The 20883-nt window shown below is 42.5% G+C and overlaps 2 protein-coding genes across 5 annotated transcripts in view; one reads left to right on the forward strand and one right to left on the reverse strand.

Moving 5' to 3' along the window:
• Window positions 1-817: 817 nt before the first annotated feature.
• marveld3 (MARVEL domain containing 3) lies at window positions 818-3488 on the forward strand. The gene is made up of 4 exons (XM_035627830.2): window positions 818-1261; window positions 1554-1811; window positions 1970-2067; window positions 2589-3488. Exons 1-4 carry the CDS (start codon window positions 1077-1079, stop codon window positions 3197-3199), a joined length of 1152 nt encoding a protein of 383 aa, XP_035483723.2. The 5' UTR covers window positions 818-1076; the 3' UTR covers window positions 3200-3488.
• A 768-nt stretch (window positions 3489-4256) lies between these two features.
• Window positions 4257-20883, reverse strand: part of phlpp2 (PH domain and leucine rich repeat protein phosphatase 2) — a 32164-nt gene continuing 15537 nt past the window's right edge. For all 4 annotated transcript variants that reach the window (XM_035628382.2, XM_035628383.2, XM_035628381.2 and 1 more), the window contains 14 exons: window positions 18984-19138; window positions 18616-18762; window positions 17650-17880; window positions 16001-16203; window positions 15782-15842; window positions 15194-15289; window positions 14182-14337; window positions 12865-13065; window positions 12477-12639; window positions 12254-12384; window positions 11916-12029; window positions 11168-11362; window positions 10820-11051; window positions 4257-10675 (listed from right to left, as the gene is read on the reverse strand). In XM_035628382.2, coding sequence (XP_035484275.1) covers window positions 9395-10675; window positions 10820-11051; window positions 11168-11362; window positions 11916-12029; window positions 12254-12384; window positions 12477-12639; window positions 12865-13065; window positions 14182-14337; window positions 15194-15289; window positions 15782-15842; window positions 16001-16203; window positions 17650-17880; window positions 18616-18762; window positions 18984-19138 — 3366 coding nt within the window. In that variant the 3' untranslated portion in view covers window positions 4257-9394. The remainder of the gene's footprint in view (window positions 10676-10819; window positions 11052-11167; window positions 11363-11915; window positions 12030-12253; window positions 12385-12476; window positions 12640-12864; window positions 13066-14181; window positions 14338-15193; window positions 15290-15781; window positions 15843-16000; window positions 16204-17649; window positions 17881-18615; window positions 18763-18983; window positions 19139-20883) is intronic.

Below are 20883 nucleotides of genomic sequence, written 5' to 3' on the forward strand. Positions count from 1 at the left end.
GGTCGCTTGTAGTGGCAGCGTGAGCCCGAGCGACGATGGCAAACACTTCCGGTGACTGTTCGCCCTCGGATTTCACAATAAGAGTCTCAATCTCTCCCCCCGAGAGAATCCCCCTCCTTTGATGTGGTGAAGTATTTATGACCCGTAAAAACATTGCATTACAAGTAAAAGCTCATTTATTATAGTACTTCTGTATAAAAGTGTCAGTGCAAAAAAATTCACAGACAAAAATAGGATTATATGAGAAAACTTTATTAATCCCGCACAGGGAACTCATTTGCCACCAAACCCAAGGCAAAGACATGCATTTTTAGTTACACGACAAATTCACCCACACCCGAATAAATAACACAAAAAATTATATTGGCAGTTAGCCCAGTGCATTTGGGTCCATACTTTTCTGACCTGGGTCAGTTGTTTCCTATGGCTGTATATCCAGCCTTGCAGCAAATGAACTGAAGGGACAGGAAAGAAAATCTGCCATATTCAGTGATAATTTAAATTACATGCAGTATTGCTGGGTTAATATATTGCAGCTTCTGTCATTTGGTTTGAGCTCTTTCCTTGAAATGGGAAGTCCATTATCTTCCTCTGCCTTGAATTGTATCAGAGAAACTGATGAATAACAGACAGCTGAATGAGCAAGCGACACTTCAAAGGGACATTTATTTTGAAATGTATATGCCTTGCCGGAAACGGTGAGAGGAATTTTACTGCGAGATTCATTGGCATGACCGCGTGCGCTATGTACGTTCACGTCCGGGTTAAGGCATGAATCGCAATTTTTTTGTTTATGGAAGTTGAGCATGACATGAAATTAAGAAAAAATTGAAACATTTCCCGTTTTTTATTGACATTTTAGTGAAACTCGTAGTTATAGTCCTGTTATATTTGAATATAAAATGACCAGAATATTTATTTTTATTTATATGTTGTTGACCGGCTTTATTCTGCCATAAACAATATAAAATAAAGTGCAATACATAAACTTAATTTCTACATCCAACAAAAGGTATGACGCTATACCTTTGGAACAAGAAGCTGTGGAAGTGGTAGAATGTTTTTTTGGCACAGAAATGAGTGGGCGGGGCACTGCACAGGTGAGTGACGGGGGAAGGAAATTTCAAACAGGAAGTTTGGAAAGGTGGATTGTTGTTTTGTCGAAGAACACAATAACATTGAAACGCACGGATGAACCTCGCGACGCGGAAGGAGAGAGAGTTTCTTTGAATTGGGAGGCGGTTGAACGAAAGTCTTTTGGGTAATTACGCAAATACCTGTTTGATTTTCTGACTTTATGTTCTCGGATTCGTTGTTGTTGTGTGTGTTGGCCCCAGAATCATCACCGTTTCCTCTTCAAGCCACTTGATTAAGTAAAAAAAAAACCCTCTGCCATTCGACCTTTACCTTCACCCTGCCATCAATCACCATCAATTAATCCTTAATGCATCTTTACTGTCCACAGTGGCAGCAACACAGACACAAGCCGACCATCCACTTTATTTATTAGTCTTTAAGAGGATTTTGTCTCCACAATCTTCTTTTGCTGGCAGAGAGATGCCAGAGAGGGCAAGACACCACCACAGGAGTGACGTGTATGCAGAGTACAGCAGGGAGAGGGACTCTGCATACTATGGAGACCCCTCTCCGTACGATGACAGAGGTCGCAACCAGAAGCCAAGAGACGTGGGCGAGAGAGGCCCTGCCGGTGACAGGAGGGCCAAACATGACAGACACAGGGACTTGACAACTGACAACGAGCCACCGGCTCACAGAGACAACAACCACCACCACGAAGGACTCTCCAGACTGTAAGGGACCTCACGCTGTCTGTAAACATGTCCTCCCACACAAAGTGAAGACCACCCGTGACAGGGCTGTGCAGTATATTCTTCGATGATGTGAAATGAATTGTTTTGCAGAGAAAGAATACATTTATCCCACTCTGTAAACTGTGTTGTGTTTGTAGGTCCAGAGACACACCAGTGCTTTACTCTGAAGGGGACAATTATGAGCAGCAGCACAGACAAGCTCTTTACAACCTTAGATACATCTTGACCAGCAGAGGCAAGTATATTCATTATATTCAAAGATCATGCTTGTCAGTTCATTTCCTCTTAACAAACAGGATGGGCCCTAAATCTATTTAACATTATTAGATTTAATGCACATTTTTTTTTACATTTATTATTTTACTTATGAAATGTCCCATATCAGATTGGTGCAATTTTTATTTAACACGAGTTCAGTCCGTGAGAACCACTGCTTGTTAACAGAACACAGTCAAACATTTCCATGTCATAATATACCATAATATAATGGACCATACTACTACTTTGGAACGGGAACAGTGATTTTAATAATCATTTTCTCAGTAAATATATATTTTATATTTTATTGTATATAGAATATCAGAGAACAGCGGAAAGTCTTGTTTTCTATGGGCCCTTAGTTATACCTGTCATCATGTAAGACAAAGAAAAGCAGCAAATCTACTCATAGGAATATGGCATTCTTCCTTGAAAAAATTGATACATCATTTCAGCTCAACATTCACATCGCTGTTGTGTTTATCCCGTGTCTCCCAGGTCTGTGTCAGCTTATGGAACTGTTTGTGAATCTGCTCCTCGTCATCTGTGCCGGAGTGCCTTACAGCAACAACGGGGGTTACCGTGACCTGGCCAGCCTTGGCGGAGTCTACTATTATCACTTTGGCGGCGCCAACGCCTTCACTGGAGCTGACGCAGACAGGGTGAAGGAGCTGGACAGGCTTTTCCATCAGCTCAAGCGGCCGCCGTACGTCTTCACGATGGCCTGCGGTGGGCTTTTAATGACGTACGCCTGTGTCATGCTCGCCCTGGGGATTTTCAGAGTCCCTTACCGCTGGCCCCCTGTGCTGCTGGGGGAGGCTCTGCTGAACTTCCTGATTGGCCTGGGTTACATCCCCGCCCTGGCCTTCTACTTCATTAAGCTGCAGGAAACCTACAATAATCCCATCTGCGACGAGAGAGAGCAGATGTACAAGAGCAAAGGGCACAAGGGCTTTGACTGCCAGCTCCATGGTGCGGATATCGCAGGAGGGCTCTTTGGGGTGATGGGGGTGTTTGTTTTCATCTCCGGTACGGTGTTAGCTGTCAGAGCCTTCAGGTCAGTGCGGGAGCTAAAAGGGCAAAGGATAAGTGAGGACAATAATTTTTAAGCTGCCTTTTCTCCTCGACATATGGCAACGGTGGGATGAGTAGAAATCCCTGTGAGAAGAAACATTTAAGGTTTTTTTTTAAGTAGGTCTCATTGTTTTTTTTTACTCTTGATGTATGTGGTTAGTATCAGCATTTTTAAAAAAATCTCTTTTTATACTGTGATGGATTTTTTTCTTTACATTTGATATTGGAGAATACTTTATTATTACCTCTCCTCCAGTTTACATACCTGTTTCCGTGTCTCTTACATTTTGTGTAAATGTGTTCTAATAAACTACTCTAATGGCATTTTATTATTTACTTGTCATTTCTCATGATATTTTTGGAGAAAAAACACAAAAGCGTTTATCTGGCAAAAAAAATCAACCCATTATAATGTCCTTTCATTCCTTCTAGAAAAGTCAGTGTCGTTATATCAGCCTTTGCCTGAGCAACAGGCCTACATCTCTTAGGTAAAATAACTTGACCCACCCCTAAATTATTGTGCAGTCCGTGGATCTCAGCGCAGTCTGTTGATCATTAATCCTGGCAAATGTCCAGTTATCAGTTAAAATGTCTTTTCTGCATCAGAGGAGACACAGGCAGCAGTCTGCTTTGACCTTTGTCCTATGATTTGCGATTTCTTACTTTGTCTTAGTTTGTGTATTTAAAAGTAACAACAAATATCCACAGTATTACTGAGGAATACATGACAATATCTTTCCATTTTCCTAATCAACTTGAAAGCAGGAGAAAAAAAATAATAATAACAAGTGTCTTGTCATATTTAAACAGACTTTTTCTTCACAATTTCTCAACCATTGGTACTGGAGATGTCATTCTAAACTTTGCCAATAGATGGCAGATCAGGAATTTACTCATGATTTCATTGTAGACATTTCCACAGCAAGTGTTCTCTCTTTCTCCATTTCCTCTGATTCATTTTCTTAACTGTTTTCTGAGCATTTTTGCAAACTGAATGTGTAAACATCAATAGAAACCAGGGCAAATATTATTTCCTATTATTGTTCACTTTTCCCCCCAAATAAATGACAAAAAGATAGACTTATGATTATGAAAATGTTATACTGACCAAAAACAGTAACTTGATCATATTTATTGGCATGAAATCATCATGAAATGGTGAGCAAAATGGACACTGGACAAAAAAAATCACAGTAAAAAGTTTTATTGCTACTTGGCTTAAAGTTAATTTAAAAACAGCTTGTCTGCTCAAAACTAAAGATAGCAGCATTTCAAATAATATCACGTCTACCTTCCACTCTCAAGGTTCAAGGGAGTACAGTTCTGTCTGACAAACAGTAAAAGTGTGCATTGTTAGTCCTTCTCCTCAATAATAAATCTGGTAATCATTAAACAGAGTCCCTAATTTTAGCAGTACAAACCCGAAAATATGAGATATGCTCCAATTAGTACAAATAAATCACATTTGTATTCATTCTTGTATGTTGACTTATATTTAGGGCATGCTTCCAACAGTTAATACAGTTATAATGAGTACCTTCAAATAAAGTACCATGATGAGAGACAATTTTCCATAGAATCCCAGTCAGTTCAAATTCTGCAGTGGAGTGGGAAATATAGATTCTCCGCGAAACAATGAGGTACAAAAATAAACATCGGCTTCTTGGTATTGTGAAAAAAATATTCAAGCATTTCTAGAAAATAATGTACAGAAGTGAAACCGTGAAATTAAACAATGGCTACTTTGGTCACACATTAACACAACCGGAGCATCTTCAATCGGATTCATTCACCATATATTCACGCAGAATTAGAGTCAATCCAATGTTCACACGAGCATGCATACACTTACTGTACGTGTGCACTTAAGCTTCATTTGACACAAACACACACACACACACACACACACAAAGACATTTTGTGACATACGGTAGTCGGAGCTTGTTAAGTTGTGCAGAGAGGAAATTATCCTTTACAGTTATTAAATGACCAGCAGTTAAAAAAAACAGACAGACGATGTAGCCTACTCAAAAGCACATACCCTCCATTTTGGTGCAGGAAGGGGGTTGTGGGCATTATACTACTGGACCACCTCAAGAATTAAAGGGAATATTTTAATTCAATGCACAGAACCCTGTGCTCCCTCTTCCTGTGTCTACTGTACGCACACAGTTGGCATATGTACATGCACACTGATAAGTATCCTAATGGTTCGTTATATGAAATATGTTTCATGTTGGAAACGTATATTGGACAGTAGGTGAATATATGGTGTTAACCAGGAAACAGACAGAATGAATGAACACTGAACGTACCGCTGTATAAAAAACTGACCCAGGTGGTTTAGAGGAGCACTAAATGTGCAGTACAGTCAACGCCTGACTTGGCAAAACTCGGCCCAGAATAATAAAACCATACGCCGCAAAAGCAAAAGGAAAGACACACTCACGCAGTAACGAAAGAGCAATGCAACTTAAACACACATTTCAAAGTACATACATCATACAAACATCAGTCAATATTTATTTTCAGACATTGAAAAAAATGAAGTTTTTTTTTTTATAGATTTAGGTGATGAAAAATGAAACTCTGATATAACGTATATTTATATACACTTTGCATATTTGTACGAGGGAAATTCCCAACATCAATGTTGTATGAAACCTTGAGGAAAGTTCAATCTCTCCTCTCCAAAGTCACTCAATAGCTCAGTGTCCCATCGTGTTTCAGATGTGCACTAATATTATTCACAATCAATTGTCTAACAGCTTTTCTAGCTCCTCCTGTGGCCGGTACACCTGCAGGGGCCCCACCTGTGCTTCACTGCCATTGGTCCAGATGCCGGGTACCATGTGTGAGTGAAAGGCAACAGTCAGAACCACATAGAGTCCCAGGTGTTAGGCATCTCAGACACTGAACCGTCTGATCAACAAAGTGACGGGAAATAAATGATTTCCAGTCAATAATCATTTTAGAAAAAAAGAAAAACATCAGTTGAAACAAGTGCCTGAAATTTTTAAATAATAAGGACACTAACAGAACTTAAATGTGAACTTATTGTCTTACACTACTGTTTTCATTAAATCATGTATTATTACATTATTAAGGAGAGATTTCAAAAACTGTTTTCATGTATTAGTTATCACTTAGCACAATGTTCTAACCAGACATCAGTACGGGATATCAATAATGCTAATCGTACCGGTATGTCCTCATTTTGAGCAAAGAGGCGACCCAATAATTAATTTTTGATAGAGTCCGATTACTGTTGGCAGATAGTGTTAGTTTTATTAATAACACTGCTGTTTATGGTTCTGATGTTGAACATTTAAACATAGGGTCAACACTTTTTTTTAGATGAAGCAAAAACAAAAACATATGTAATAAAATGGGAAATGTTTGTTCATATCAAGAACAAAAAAGAAGTGACTGTGGTAAATTAGTTATCATGTCACTTTACATCATTATCATTTCCATTGGCTATGTATTCTTAGACAAGAGGTGATATGTTGGGCTGAGGGAAGCCACAATAATCCCAGCACACTATAGTTGATCAATATCTCATATATTAAACTCAAATATACTTAACTATGAAAATCACAATTTCTTTTTTATGTACAAAGTGCTTTTAACAGTGTTGATTCCTTTCGAGAGAAATAACAACAAAAGATTCTGACTCAAACATTGATTAAGGCTTCATCAGCAACTTATCACTCATTCCTGTGGAGCAAAAAGAAAAAAAACGAAAAAAACAGAGGGGTTTGCTTTAATGAACAACGTCCCCAGAGCCGAAGACCTCGGTCACAAACAGAACACGAGTGGATGAAAAAAAAGGGCTCCTCCTTTTCAAAATACTGAGCAGTGTTAGTCAAGAGCTTAAAGGGAACACTGAAGGGTCCTGTGTGCATCAGCTGTGGACTGCCACAACTGCCCCCAACTTGGGAGTGCAAAACTAAAAAAAACATACATCTGATGTCGTAACAATTGACATGAGCAATTATCCAACTTTGGCCTTCTCACGACCACAGCAGCCCAGCCAGCGGAGCTGACTTCTCTTTTGGCACACGGTGGGGAGGTCTGGGAATGGGCAAACTGAGGTTTGCATAATATTCAACGGATAATTTAAACAGTAGAGTTTTCGACAACCTACTTTCAACAGAGATGAATATGATTGGTCCAACACGGTTCAAGAAAACATCAGGGAACACACTGTATGTGACTAAATGGAGAAAACAGATCATATCAGTGCTTTCTCATAACACTAACTAATAGAGCTGTTGCACTGGTAATATCTTTTTATTGATAGTTTTGACCTGTGAGGTGAATCCCAGGTCCTCCTACTAAAGCCCGGGGTTCGGTTTCCGACCCAGGCCCCTCGCCCTCTCACCCTTTCGTACTAACAGCTGTCCCATCAATAAAGGCTTTCAAATTCCCCAAAAATGTCTTTAAAAAAATGTTTGTCTCCTCCTGATCAGGAATAAGGATAAATCCACTATATGTGAGTAGAAAAACAGAAGCCATATCAAATTACAGAAAGTGTCTAATTTGCTTCTATAATCCCGACATTGTGCACTTGCGTCTAGAACTGGAGGATCGGCCCCAAACTCTGTCAGATGAAGACAAAACACTTTGAGTTCTGTTTGTAATGGGACAAAATAACACACCCTGAAAATCCTGTGGTTGAGTTGCTGGTGTGTTAAAGGTACAGTAAGGTTAAAAAAAAGAAAGATTTGAGATGATAAGTAAAAATGTCAACTCGTCAGGGACATGGATGGATGTTTACAAATTTCAAAGGGTAGCAGCCTCCGAGGTGTGAATATAAATACTAGAATGTACAATTTTAGTACCATTGGAGATATTTCATCACCTATAGATTCAAAGTCTGTATTTATCTTTCATTTCATGACAGAACAAGTAGTCATTCACTTTTGTGCCTCGACTGGTTTTGTAGAAATGACTGAAATTAAACAAGGACACTATTTAAACACTCATCTTTTGAGGATTAGAGTCCACTCATCCAAGAGTGGTAAAGTTAATTTCAGACATAATGTCATGCTAATGCTTTTATTTTGATTCATCTTAGTTTATTGTTTATTTGTTTTTTTTATTTATCTTTTAGTATTAGTCAAATTTAACCCATTTTATTTAATTATTTGTCTTTCTTCTGTTAGTCTTTCTATGATATGGTTTTGAGTTGTTGAAATTACAACTTTAACTTTTATTTCCCCGTCACTTAAAAGGTGATTGTGTGCTCATGCACAGATTATACTGTGATAAGAATTTTTGAATCTGAAACATCGGCTCTGTACAGTTGAATGACTTTGATATTATATTTGTCAGCTATTCAAAATGCATTGCTCCAAACAGCAACACCTTTTAAATTTTTTATGTCAGAAGCTCAAGCACACTACATCAGCTGGAAGCTAATTATGCGTGTGTGTGTATGGAATAAATTATCCTTATATAGATCAAACTTAGATATAGATTCTATACATATTTTCTGGGATTGTTAAAAATAAAACATAACCACTATGTTTTTTGGCCAAGTAAATGAAGTTATTTTGTCTTTACATCTTCTAAGTAGAAAATGCCTCACACGCATGTCTACATATCTCTTTTCCTTTGTAAGCTACAGGAAGAGGAGGAGAGCATAAGCTATGCCAGTGCTGGTCTCTTGGAGACACTGTCCCTCCTCCAAATTCAACTAACACTCACAAACCCGAAACACAGCCTGGACGTGGGGGAGCTCTAGGCTGGATCGTAGGCACTTTTTCAAGTTTCAGTCGCAGGGCTACTCTCCAGGACCTGATGGACCACAGAGCCCCAGAGAGGAGATTTGACCTCACTTAACATCGTCCCTTTCACAGCCTCTAGATTGCTTGATATTCCAAATAAAGGGAAATGTTGCTGACTTGTTTGAACACATGAGGTATCCCATGTCAGGTCAGGTCAACCCGCCATCCTTTTCACAACATCACGTTGTGAACTAGGAACTTGGTCAACCCCGTTTTCTTTGAGACTCACAGACCATTTGTCCGTTACCTTGACTTAATGGTGCCACATCACTGATGATGATAGTTAAGGTCCCATATGTTTGTCATGTCCTCGCAAAAGATCTGAATGGCAACTTGAATTGGAATATCCCACGTGTGAGAAATATCTCTTCTTCCTCCATGGAATGGCACGATCACAGAATTGCAGCCACATGCCGCTTGGCTGTGTCCCCAACTCTAGAGTGCAGTATCGTAGACTTCCTGTTGTAAAATAGGGGCTGGGCCTGGACCTGGAACCATGTTGGAGGGAAATGCCGGAGGGTGTGGATGATCCCACACGGGGTCTTTTAAAGAGAGTGTTGTGGATGGTGCAGAGGAGCCGAGAGGGCTCTGGCCTCTTAACTGCTCCCTGACTTCCTGCTCCAGACTTGGAGGCACAATCAGCTGATCCTCGGGGTCCTGCTGCGCCGGGGCAGTGAAGTAGCCAGACTTTTTCTTCGGAGCCTCCAGGGCCACTTCAATAAGATTATGACTGTCCTCGGGAGCTACTACAGAGCCGTTGGACAGCTTCTTGCCAAACAAGCTAGATGTGGAAGGAGACTTCTTGAGGTCAGCAATCTCTCTCCCACATACAGCCAGCAGGCAGCCGTTCGTAGCAGAAACCACGACGCTGTTCTGTCTGCGCATTTTGCCATTGGGATAGTCAGAGCTTCGCTTTTCGAGGTCAAAGTCTTTGCGGCTTTCATGGGACCCTGACCGTAGTTGGAAAGCACAGCAGTGAATGTCAACCTCCACTTCTAACTTGCTCCCATTGGAGATAACACCCTCAAGTGGAGCTTCATCATCACTGTCCAAGCCATTGTCCGACTGGTTACTCGAGAACGTAGCACAGGAGGGCTGACGCTGGAAGAGCCCCGGGTTGGCTCCTGTGCCAGCTGAGCCGGGCACCATGATCCCACACAGTGTAGTGGCAGGGTGTAGGCTGCAGCGTCTCTCGGGGCGGAATGCAAGGCCAGATGATTGGTGCTCATCTGAGGCGGTCGACCCTGCCTCACTGCCCACCTCTGAGGCTGATGTCTCACTGCTGAACTCAGAGACAATACCGCTGCTGGTTGAAAGGGTGGCCAGGTCACTGGGGCCTGGGGTCAAGGGGACAGGCACAGGGGCAGGAGGTGGACCGCGGGGTTCAGTGGTGGAGACCGGTGGCTCGCAGGTACAGCTGTCCTCGCCGATATGCAGGGACACCACCACAGCCCCGATATTGTCCTTGCAGCCATAACTCTGAGCGAGCGAACACAGCTTCTTGGCAGCAGCACGTGGATCTCGCACAACCTGCACGGTGCACACGGCCTCCTGGTACGAGACCCATTCGAACAGTGCTCGATTCCCCATGATCAAGAACTCATCCTGGGAACAGAGAGGTTCAGTGTGCACCCAGGGCTTTGGAAGCACCCAGGGAGACAGGTAGGAGCAGCCCAGCAGGCGAGAGCAGCATGTCACTCCACTCACTTTGTTGTCCTATGAAACAGAAATGAGTTGCAGATGAATATATAGCTTCATAACACAGCACATGCACTTCGGAATAAGAAGCTGGACAAGATCAAAAGTTCTACATAATGGCTTTAATGTAAACAGAAACCCCACATACGAGCTGTGCATTACCTCGGTGATGATGGCTTTACTTAGTTTCACTCTCTCCATCTCCTCGGTGCAGTTCTCCAAGCTGAAGACCTTAGAGAGAGGTACAGGTCGGCCATCCCGGCACAGCACTGCCTGGCATGTGCCCACGTTGGCCACAGTAAGGCTGAGGTAGCCTCCTGGATCTGAAGGCTTATGGTGAATGTAGCACAGCAAGGCAGAAGCACCCAGTTTCTGGCCAGCCATACCCAGTTTCCTGTCCCATTCCAAGACAAGCAAAGCTGCAGATAAACACTTAAAGACACAGCCCGAGCACTGCAGTAATTGCAAAGTTTTAATGAAGACCAACATTAAAAAAGAAATCTGTCTTACCTGTGTGAGGTGAGAAAAGTGTTGCACATGTACACATTGTCGATACTGGAGTGCTGAAGCTCCTCACACAGCACATCTCCCATGGTGCACTGCAGCAACCGAGGCACTTCCTCATTGCGGTCGCCATCAAAGATCCCATAACATGCTTCCACACCGTCTCCGAACTGGTCGACAGTCAGCAGAGACACACACAACCTGTCCCAAACAATACAACCGCATTTAGAAAAAAGAGGTAAAACCTCTTTCAGGCTGCAGCCTGCAACGCTGCACCTCGGGGACAAGGACAACAGCAAGAGATGACAGCTGATGAAAGACACTGCTGTCTGGGTCCCTGTGGTGTCCATGATCCTGGAGATGCAACCAGGCTCCCAAAAGTAACACCTAAAAAAACCTTACAAGCATTCAATCCACAGAATCATGAGGCCCCACTGCACCACCTACGCTTAAAAAAAGATCTATTGATCGCCCTGATGCCGGTGCTCTGTGCCAGCCAGTGATTCAGACATTGACTCACCTGCTCTGTGCTTGTACAGTAACATCCTGACAGACAAATATATACATGTGTGACTATGTGTTTTACAGAAGACCTGCCCAACTCGTGTAGACCAGAAAGACTGTCTCCGGAAAGACACTGAAAGTCAAACAGATTTGTTTACACACTGAGCAATTGTGTGGTCATTTAGCTTGTAAGCTCTTTATGTTCCCCATCAGACAAAGAAAACACAGCGGATCCCAAAGCAGTGCTTACTTGTTTCTTTGGCCGCTCATTTCTGCGTAACCATGGTTCCATGGAGTGGAGGCACTCAGTGAGTCCCCTGCTGTCATGGAAGATTTCTGGTCTAATTTTAGGGTGGTGATGTGACTAAGAAAAAGGAGGAGAAATTTTGAGAAAGGCACTGCACAAGACATACAGGTATAGGTAGATGTATAACATGCATGCATGCATGGTGCACAACATATGTTACATAAAGTATGTGTCCATACAACTGTAGAATCTGAAACCAAAGTGTCGGTGCTTGTATTTTATGATTGACTTCAGTGAGTTATCTTTAACTTCTTTAAATGGGTCGGGGTTTTGTCGCTCACCTGAAAAGGTTGAGCGTTTTGTGTTCCAACATCAGGCTGCTGTTGCCTGTTAGGTCCAGCTCTTGCAGAGTAGCAGGCAGCGAGTCGGGCAGCTGGATCTCAGTCAGCTCATTGCAGCTAAGATCTACAAGCTAGAAAGAAACACGACACATGAGCAAAAACAGGCTGTAGAACATAATCACACACACAATGGTCAGGCCGATGAAACCGGAAGAAGTCTGACCTTGATCTCAGGCAGGTTGAGGATCTCTGGGAAGACAGTGATGTGGTTGGAGTGTGCTATGAGGGTGTGTAGTCGCTTACAGCTGGACACAGTGGAGGGGATCGTCTTTAGCTTGTTGCCACTTAGGTTTAGCTCCTCCAGCAGCTCCAGTTTACTCAACTTACTAAAGACATGCAATGAGGACAGTGAGTGAAACATTATAAATATCCTAACCTTTAAGTATATAACAATATGGCACTGTGAATAGCTCTAATGTTAAATGATGGTTCTTTTTATTATTAAAAAAGAAACACCTGATGATTAAAGGGATAAAAAACCCCACAATAAAAAGAGCAGTTAAAGCAAAAAAGGGGTCACACTGACTGGCATGAGAGCAAAAGTAACACACCTGGCAGGAAAGGAGAGGAGTCGGTTGTAGGCGATGTGAAGGACCCGCAGGTTCTGGTGTCCAACCAGCAGAGCACCACAGTCCTCATTCAGGTTGTTCCCCGTCAGGTAGAGCTCCTGGAGTGTGCTGAGGCTCTCCTCTGATTGGCTGCTAGGAGGGATGTTTTCCAGGGCATTGGCGGATGCATTTAAGAATTTTAGGCTGTGGGGGAAAGACAAATAATAACAAAAGAATAAGTAGATTAGGGATTTAATCAAAAGACTGTATCCACCCTTTTGTGACTTGTTTTACCATGTTTTATTGAGAAGTTAAGTCCCGTTTTTTTATGTAAATGTATTTGGTGATCTTCCATCAATCCATCTATTATCTTTACTGGTTATCTTTTGAGGACGGAAGGGGGCTGGAGCCAATCCAAGCTCAGGCTCGGTGAGAGGCGGGGTACGCCCTGGACAGATCGACGGTCTATCACAGGGCTGACATATAGAGACGGACAACCATTCGATTTAGAGGCAATTTAGAGTTCCTGCATGTTATTGGACTGTGGGAGGAAGCCGGAGAAAACCCAAACAGGCACAGGAAGGACATGCAAACACCGGTTGGCCAGCAGCTTCAAATCCAGAATGTTCCTGCTTTGAGGCAACAGTGCTAACAACTGCCCTTTGTTTCCCACCCTGTATGCATCCATTTTTTATCCATCCATAAAGCTGGCCCATGTCAAGCTGTTGTTTCAGAATAGAGTCAGGCTATGACAATGCCAGTGCGATGATATCTCCGCAGCCCTTAAACATTACACGACTGTTTGACTTTGCCTGTGTCTACTCTGCACAAATTTGAATATGCCAAGCCAACAGTAGTTTCTATAGCCATTCATATATATATAGTTTCCATCAGTCAAGTTGTGCAGCTCTTTGAAAGCATATCAGGAAACCCATCATGCTCAAAGCAGTTACTGCCATTGCATCTCCGCATTAGAGACAGTTGAGAGCATTTGCTGCTAATGGGTGTTGAGTGATTTACCACACAGGAAATTGGAGCGCAAGTGAAGCTCCAGTTACCATCTCATCTCCTCCGTTGATCTTGACCACAATCCCAACATACATACAAACAATCTTTTTCTTCATTGGCGATGTAGTATACAATCTATACTTGATTCCCCAAACAATCAGCCTCGATGAATTGTCAGCTACAACAGACAAACTGCAAGGGAAAGTTTCAAAGCAGAGGAACCCGCCGATAACAGACTCCAGTAACAGTATAAGTAGACATCAGGACAGAACGGGGAAGGAAGCACAGAGAAAAGGGGGTTGAGAGACTCACTTTAAGGCTTTGTAAAAGAGACTCTCCGGGAGTTCAGCTAGCTTGTTGTGCTGGAGGTCTAGGGCTTCCAGAGGGACGTGGTCAAGTAGGTCAGGCACTCTCTGCAAACGATTGTTCCCCGCCAGCAGCTTTCTCAAACTCAAGCTGTTGAGCAGTCTGTCGGAGGCCAGGCAAGACATTAGAGAGCGTGATTAGGACAAGGACTAAATGAAGAAAAGAAAAGCCCAACCAAAAGACAAAGAACCAAAGAACATCTTCTCCCTGTGCAGACTGGACTCCTTGTGAAGCTGGGGAAGGGGTTGGCAGACATGGCAAGACATGCTAACTAATCCATCAATGACCTTTACAGCTTGGCAACACAAACAGACCAACACAGCAGCTTTTTATTTTCTCCGGAAAGTATCGCAGAAGTCATGAGCGGGTACAGTGGAGAGAGGAGTATTATGTCATTTACAAAAGCTATTCTGATGTCATTCAAATGCAAATGCCTCCATTGGAAGCTGGCAAAAATGGTGGCAATTATGAGCTAGACATGTTTTAGTGCTGCAACCAGAAGATGTTGCTTCCAGAACTTGACTGATAACAGCTGTTTCTGTGCCTTGTTCTTTCCACGGTTCCACTTCCATGAGGAAATCTTTGAATGGGTTTCATGAAGAGCATTGGCATTAGAGTTGTGGTGGTGTTCTAGATGTGTTACAGAACACTTTTACATTGAAAGGTCTGAAACAGGAAATGTTTGAGTGGAAGCGCTACATGTTATGTGGACGGAGATGAAAACAACTTGACTTGTATGTATGTGGTTCTGCAATAAAGCCAGCTCAGAGTTACAGCCATTTATTGTCTCAGTGAATCCTTATCACACAACACGACAAGAGTGAGCCGTTACAAAGCATGTCCACGTGTACTGAGACTGCTGATCTTCTATCTTTGCATAGAACAGCCAGCTGCGACATGAAAAAAATCAAGTCTGAGCAGGAAGGTTTCAGAACTAGTGAAAGAAAAGGACAATAACCTGGAAGGAAGCTCAGACAGGAGGTTGTGTGTGACGTCCAGCATCTCAATTTTTCTGCAGTCACACACCCAGTCCGGAAGGTACTCCAAAAGGTTCCTGTCTCAACACACACGCGCGCGCGCACACACACACACACACACACACACACACACACACACTCAAACTGAGCAGAGTTGTCATTCTGCTTTTAATTGTACAGATGAATGATTTTCATGATTTTTTAAATCGACTGATTTCTTCCGGCGTTACTTAAGAATGCCAATCATTTCCATGAAGATGACTAGAAAAAGGACATTGTACAGATCTTTCCTAGACCTGGCATTTGGTTCACAAACAGAAAAACAGCTTAAGGCAGATACATACATAATGAGCCCTGACATACTGTAGCACTTTCTGCATAATTATACAGTAAGCCTACAGCCACAGAGTGTTGAACACATATCTTCTTAGAGTTTGTTGATTATCAATTTATCACTCAGATTTGGCTTTACCACCTTTTAGGCAATTATTATGACTAGAAACATTTTTAAAATATGTTAATGCAACTTCAAAAATGTTCCAAAATGAGAAACTATGGCCAGAACTCACTGTGATAGCTCCATGTGTGTCAGCTGGTTAGGGACTGGATAGATGTTGACTGTCGTGAGGCCTGTGGGCAGATTAAAGGCACAATCAGCAGCCAAACATCTGTCCCGTGCCTATGAGTGTTTATAGGATGCACGTATCACTGGGGAGTAAGGCCTGAACACACAGTCAAACTGACAGTCCGGCAATAACAGCAGCTAGTTGACGCTCTGCTTGACTCACGGTTGCTGCCGGCATGAAGCATGCGCAGTGTGAAGCCGCTGAGCGTTAGTGTTCCCAGCTGGTTGCGCTGGCAGTGCAGAGTTTCCAGGTTGCAGATGGAGCTCAGGTCTAATGTGTCCAAGCAGTTGTCCCGTAAGTCCAGCTGGGTCACCTGGCTCACTGCCTCGAGACTCTCACTCTTCACCCAGCGCAGCCCATTCAGCCTGGATTTACCAGAGAGTACAAGGGCTTAAACATTACTGGTTATTACCGAAGGAGCTGAGGCGAAAACCTTCGGACGGGAAGCTAAGGGGACATCGAACAAAATGTTGAGCGCTGCAAGTCCACTGCGCAAACTGTGGAGTCTCACAGTTGATTCAACTATTGTTAGTATTAAGTTTATTTGATTGCAAATCTAAAACGGTAAATGGACTATATTTATATATATATATATATATATATATATATATATATATATATATATATATATATATATAGCGCTTTACAGGACAAGTCACATTCACCCATAGACACACATTCATACAGCGCAGCTATTTAGCGCTACCGTCACATTCAGACACATCCAGACACTGTCGGAAGATCCATCAGAGGCAATTCAGGGTTAAGTGTCTTGACCAAGGACACCCGGCATGCGGAAGCTGGGATCGAACCGCCAACCTTCGGGGTTAGAGGATGGCCATCAGTGGTGTCAAAGATATTGTGTTTATTGGATTAAAGACGGGGCAAATCCATTGACCCTCCCTCTGTTTCCCTAGGGGAAGCTTCTGTTAACAATTTTGTTCAAATTTGCCTTTTCATATTTGGCACTTTACCTGAAACAGCTCTTACAGAATATAGTTAACAAGGAGTAGAACGTGTCCTGAGTTTATGACTGCCAGGAAAGCCACTGTGTACCACTGTGAGATCCAGACTCTCCTTGACCTCATTCATCCTGTTAATAAACAACAACTCCTCTTTTATCGGAGCTGCCAACCCACTAATCCACTGCAGATGAACCTTGCCCTTAACAAATATGGCCCGCCATTGCCAAACCACAACTTCAACTCCTAGGGTTGAATTATTAGCTGGCTGTGGATGGAACAGCGGAAGCTGGTTTGATCCTCAGAGACTGGTAGGAAAATCAATGACTGGAACTTTCCCCTCCCTAATTACCCACCGCAGAGGTTCCCTTGAGCAAGACACTTAGCACCCAGCTGTTCATGTGGAGCTGCTAACAAGCCAACAACAACATATGACTGTAGTTGTGGGCAGCTTCCAGGTGTGAGTGTAGATGTGAGACGAGGTGATGCAGAAGAAAACATTAGTGCTCAGCAAACTTGTCATCTAAAGATAAATATGTAAAAAGGTGACGCTTACATCAGGGGTGGGGAATAGAGGTTCAGACAAGAGTTTGTGTTGGGACATTTATCTTTCTGTCAATGCTAAAAAAAAACGTGTAGTAATATTCTCCACCTGTAAACTGAAAGACTGACAGTGATGGAGGCTCCCTTTTTTATTCCTGATCACATATCGACCCTACATTATCCACACAATGACAAACGAGAGAGACCGACAGAGAAGGAAGAGAAGGACGAGTCAAGAAAGAAAACAAGAAGACCACGCACTATTCAGAGGCTGAGAGCCATTTGTTTCTCTGGCTGGCTTCTTACCGGAGGTCGATGCTTTTCAGGTGGCTCATTCTGGCCAGAGTACACAACTCCAGAGTCTCCACCCTGTTCCCAGCCATGGCCAGCTTGTCCACCGCACTCAGTCTCTCCAGCAAAGCGGGGATGTGAGAGAAGTTGTTGAAGGAGAGCCCCAGGCCGTTGAGCTGGGACAGGCCACCCAGCTCCTCAGGCAGGGAGCTGAGGTGGTTTCCATCCAAGGACAGCGTCTGCAGGCTAAAGGATGAAAGATCAAAACGTGTCATGTTTTGCCTTCTTTTACATCAAAGAGTGGTCAAAATATCTGCTTCACAGTCGTTGTCTGTGGGAAAACATCCGACACTAAGTGGATACACAGAATAAAAATTTGAGTGATTTAGCTTCCTGACTTAATCCGATTGCATAACCAAATATTTTAACTTTCACTGACTCCAACACCTAATCAACTGAAAGATGAATAAAAGAAAATCATATGAATTTCACGGAAATAGAAAATATAATAATATTTTAAAAGAGCAATAATCAAGATAGAAATCTGATATTACAGAAACAAACCCATTCCTTTCCTTATTCCTGATAAAGCACAGATTATATCATTCTTAGCTGGAGCTGTTTTGTTGTTCTGAGACCACTTTTTGAAGGGTGAGCCATATAAAAATCACGTAAATTTGTTAAATTATCACTATATTATAATAATATTCAACTTTTTGCCAAATGCACCTTTGGGGCGTCTTTGTGACTACATTATTTGTTTCATGTTTAAAATCATGATCTCTTTTGAAGATGGCACGGATGCAATTTGTACAGGATTTCACTGTGTGTGTGTCTTTAGGATTCAACCCTTATGGAATTTGCTGGTGATTTTTCATTAGCTGCTATGTGGGTAATGTTTGTAGATCTACATACTGACCTTAATATTTATGTACTGTGTGTAATATACAGTATGTATGCAGTGAATGTATACTGTCACACCTTTGAAGGTTGCCTATCTGCACAGGGACGATGTGGAGATTATTGCAGGAGAGGTTGAGCTCGGTCAGGGTGAGGATCTCACACACACACTCTGGGAACACACCCAGTCGGTTGTGAGACAAGTTCAGGCTCTTCAGCTGGGAAAACCTAAACAAAGAGAACAGCATGGAGGACATTCAGCACCTAGAGGGTGACTGCAATAAAAAAAAACATACAAACTCAAAAACATCTCAGCTTTTCTTGTTTCGTGTATTTCATTTTTTTAATATGTTGGTACAGTTGGCTGTTTCACATAGTAATACAACCTAAGCATCAATCCAGCACGTCTCCTGGGAGGTGGGCTATGATGAGTGAGGTGGTGCGATTACCTGGGGAGGTTGAGCAGGCCTCCGGGCCCCTGTAGGCTCATGAAGTTGTGTCGAAGGTTCAGGTGGGTGATGTCCTGACTGTAGAACAGATATTCAGGCACTGCTTCCAGACTGTAGCAGGACAGATCCACCATGCTCACTGTCTGAGACACCACCTGCACACACACGCACACACAGGCGTAGAAAATCACAATGAAAATTTAATCCAGATCGTAGCCACAGCATAATGCATACATAAACACTTTTCTATTTGTTTTAATAACACTATTCACAGAAGTGCATAGTGCAACCACACAGGTGTCAGAAGGAAATCTCTAAACTAAGAGCAATGCCTCTCCAGCTAAGTTTGGCCAAAACCTGCAGCTTTCAACTAACCATTAGCTATGCTGTAAGTGCACACATCTGATTTTTCTCCTTCCCTTCTTGCTTTGACTTTCAAGTTGTGTCCTCGTGGGGCATTGATAGCTTCATGATATATGACCTAAACTTAATTGAAATGGCTCCTCCATCAGCCCCAATCGAATCCAATCAAGACAGGCAGCATTCTCCCCTGACCCGGTACATTAGGACGATATAACTCATTTCCTTCTTTCACAAGATTCCTTAGAACCTTCAATCAACTAAGGCAGCAACCACGCTGACACCACGTGCCTTATGGTGAACGCCAACCAGACATACACCAGTAGTTTCCAAAAGAAGTTTCTAAAGAGGCTTTACCATACAAGTATTTTATAACAAATATTTTTCTTTTTCTTTTTAAAATTATAGTCTTTCTGGCTACTCTCTGCTAACGTTAGCAGTCTGGGAAATGAGATCGGAGTGTGGGAGGTTGGTATGGATTACTTCCTTGTTAAAATGAAAATGCGAGTAAGTTCTATACTTGTACAATGTCATCTTGCCTAAATAAAACATTGAAACATAAAGAGTCTTTGCCTCAAGTGAGTTAGGACAACAGATAATGGAAGCAAGTACACTGGCCTCAGATTATGCAAGCATCCAGCTAAGAAATGTCTCCAGACAGACAATGCCCCAGTTACCAGAGAGGTGGAGTTTATCTTCCAGGGGAAACACAGAGGTTGTGAGTCACAGACTACAACGCCTGTTAGTGCTAGTTACAGTCAGACATACTTAGACTGAGCTGCAGGTTTATCAGGTACATCTATCTAAAATGTTCTCTAATTCAACAGCTCTGCACTAAATAAAGTTTCAAAATGTTCAATCTTTCTTGAAAACTCTTTTAAAGAGGTGTTGATCCAAGGTTGAAGGAGGCTTTTTTCAGTCGTGCAGTTGAATTGTAGTGAGTTAGGCCAAGAATAAGTAGTTAGTAATACAGGATGCACGATGTTCTCATAGGGAGCCAAACTCACCTTTGTGAGTGTCGAGAAGAAGTGTGCGATTGCATCTGCGTGTGTGATTCTGTGCTTGTCTTGGCGTAGTTTAAAGCCCAGATATGAATGTCTGAGGACAGTCTCCTCCACTGGATTGCACACTGTGCAGCAAACCAGAAAATGGGACTGCCGCTCAGCAGAGCGTGACATCACGTCACCGCTTTCAGAGACGACAAAGACAAAACTGCTCGTCTCCCACAAAACCGACTCATCTGCAGGGCCACTTTGAGAACCAACTCCTCTTTTAAAAAGAGTAATTAAGTTATGCGAGCGTGGGCGAAGGACACAGACTGACAGATGGGGGTTTAAAGAGAGGTAGAAGGATAGAGTTGCTGTTTTAGATGATTTGCAATGTGAATGTGCAACATTTTGAAGCAGTGTGATAGAGGCAGAGGGGAAGGAGAAACAACACACTGAGGGGAAACAATATTCATCGAAACTGACAGCTGTGTTGGAAGGGAGCACAAATGGAGGTTCAGTGAATCAGGGACTTCGATCAACGAGTGCACTAC

Source organism: Scophthalmus maximus, chromosome 4, assembly GCF_022379125.1.
Source record: "Scophthalmus maximus strain ysfricsl-2021 chromosome 4, ASM2237912v1, whole genome shotgun sequence".
Lineage (NCBI taxonomy): Eukaryota > Metazoa > Chordata > Actinopteri > Pleuronectiformes > Scophthalmidae > Scophthalmus > Scophthalmus maximus.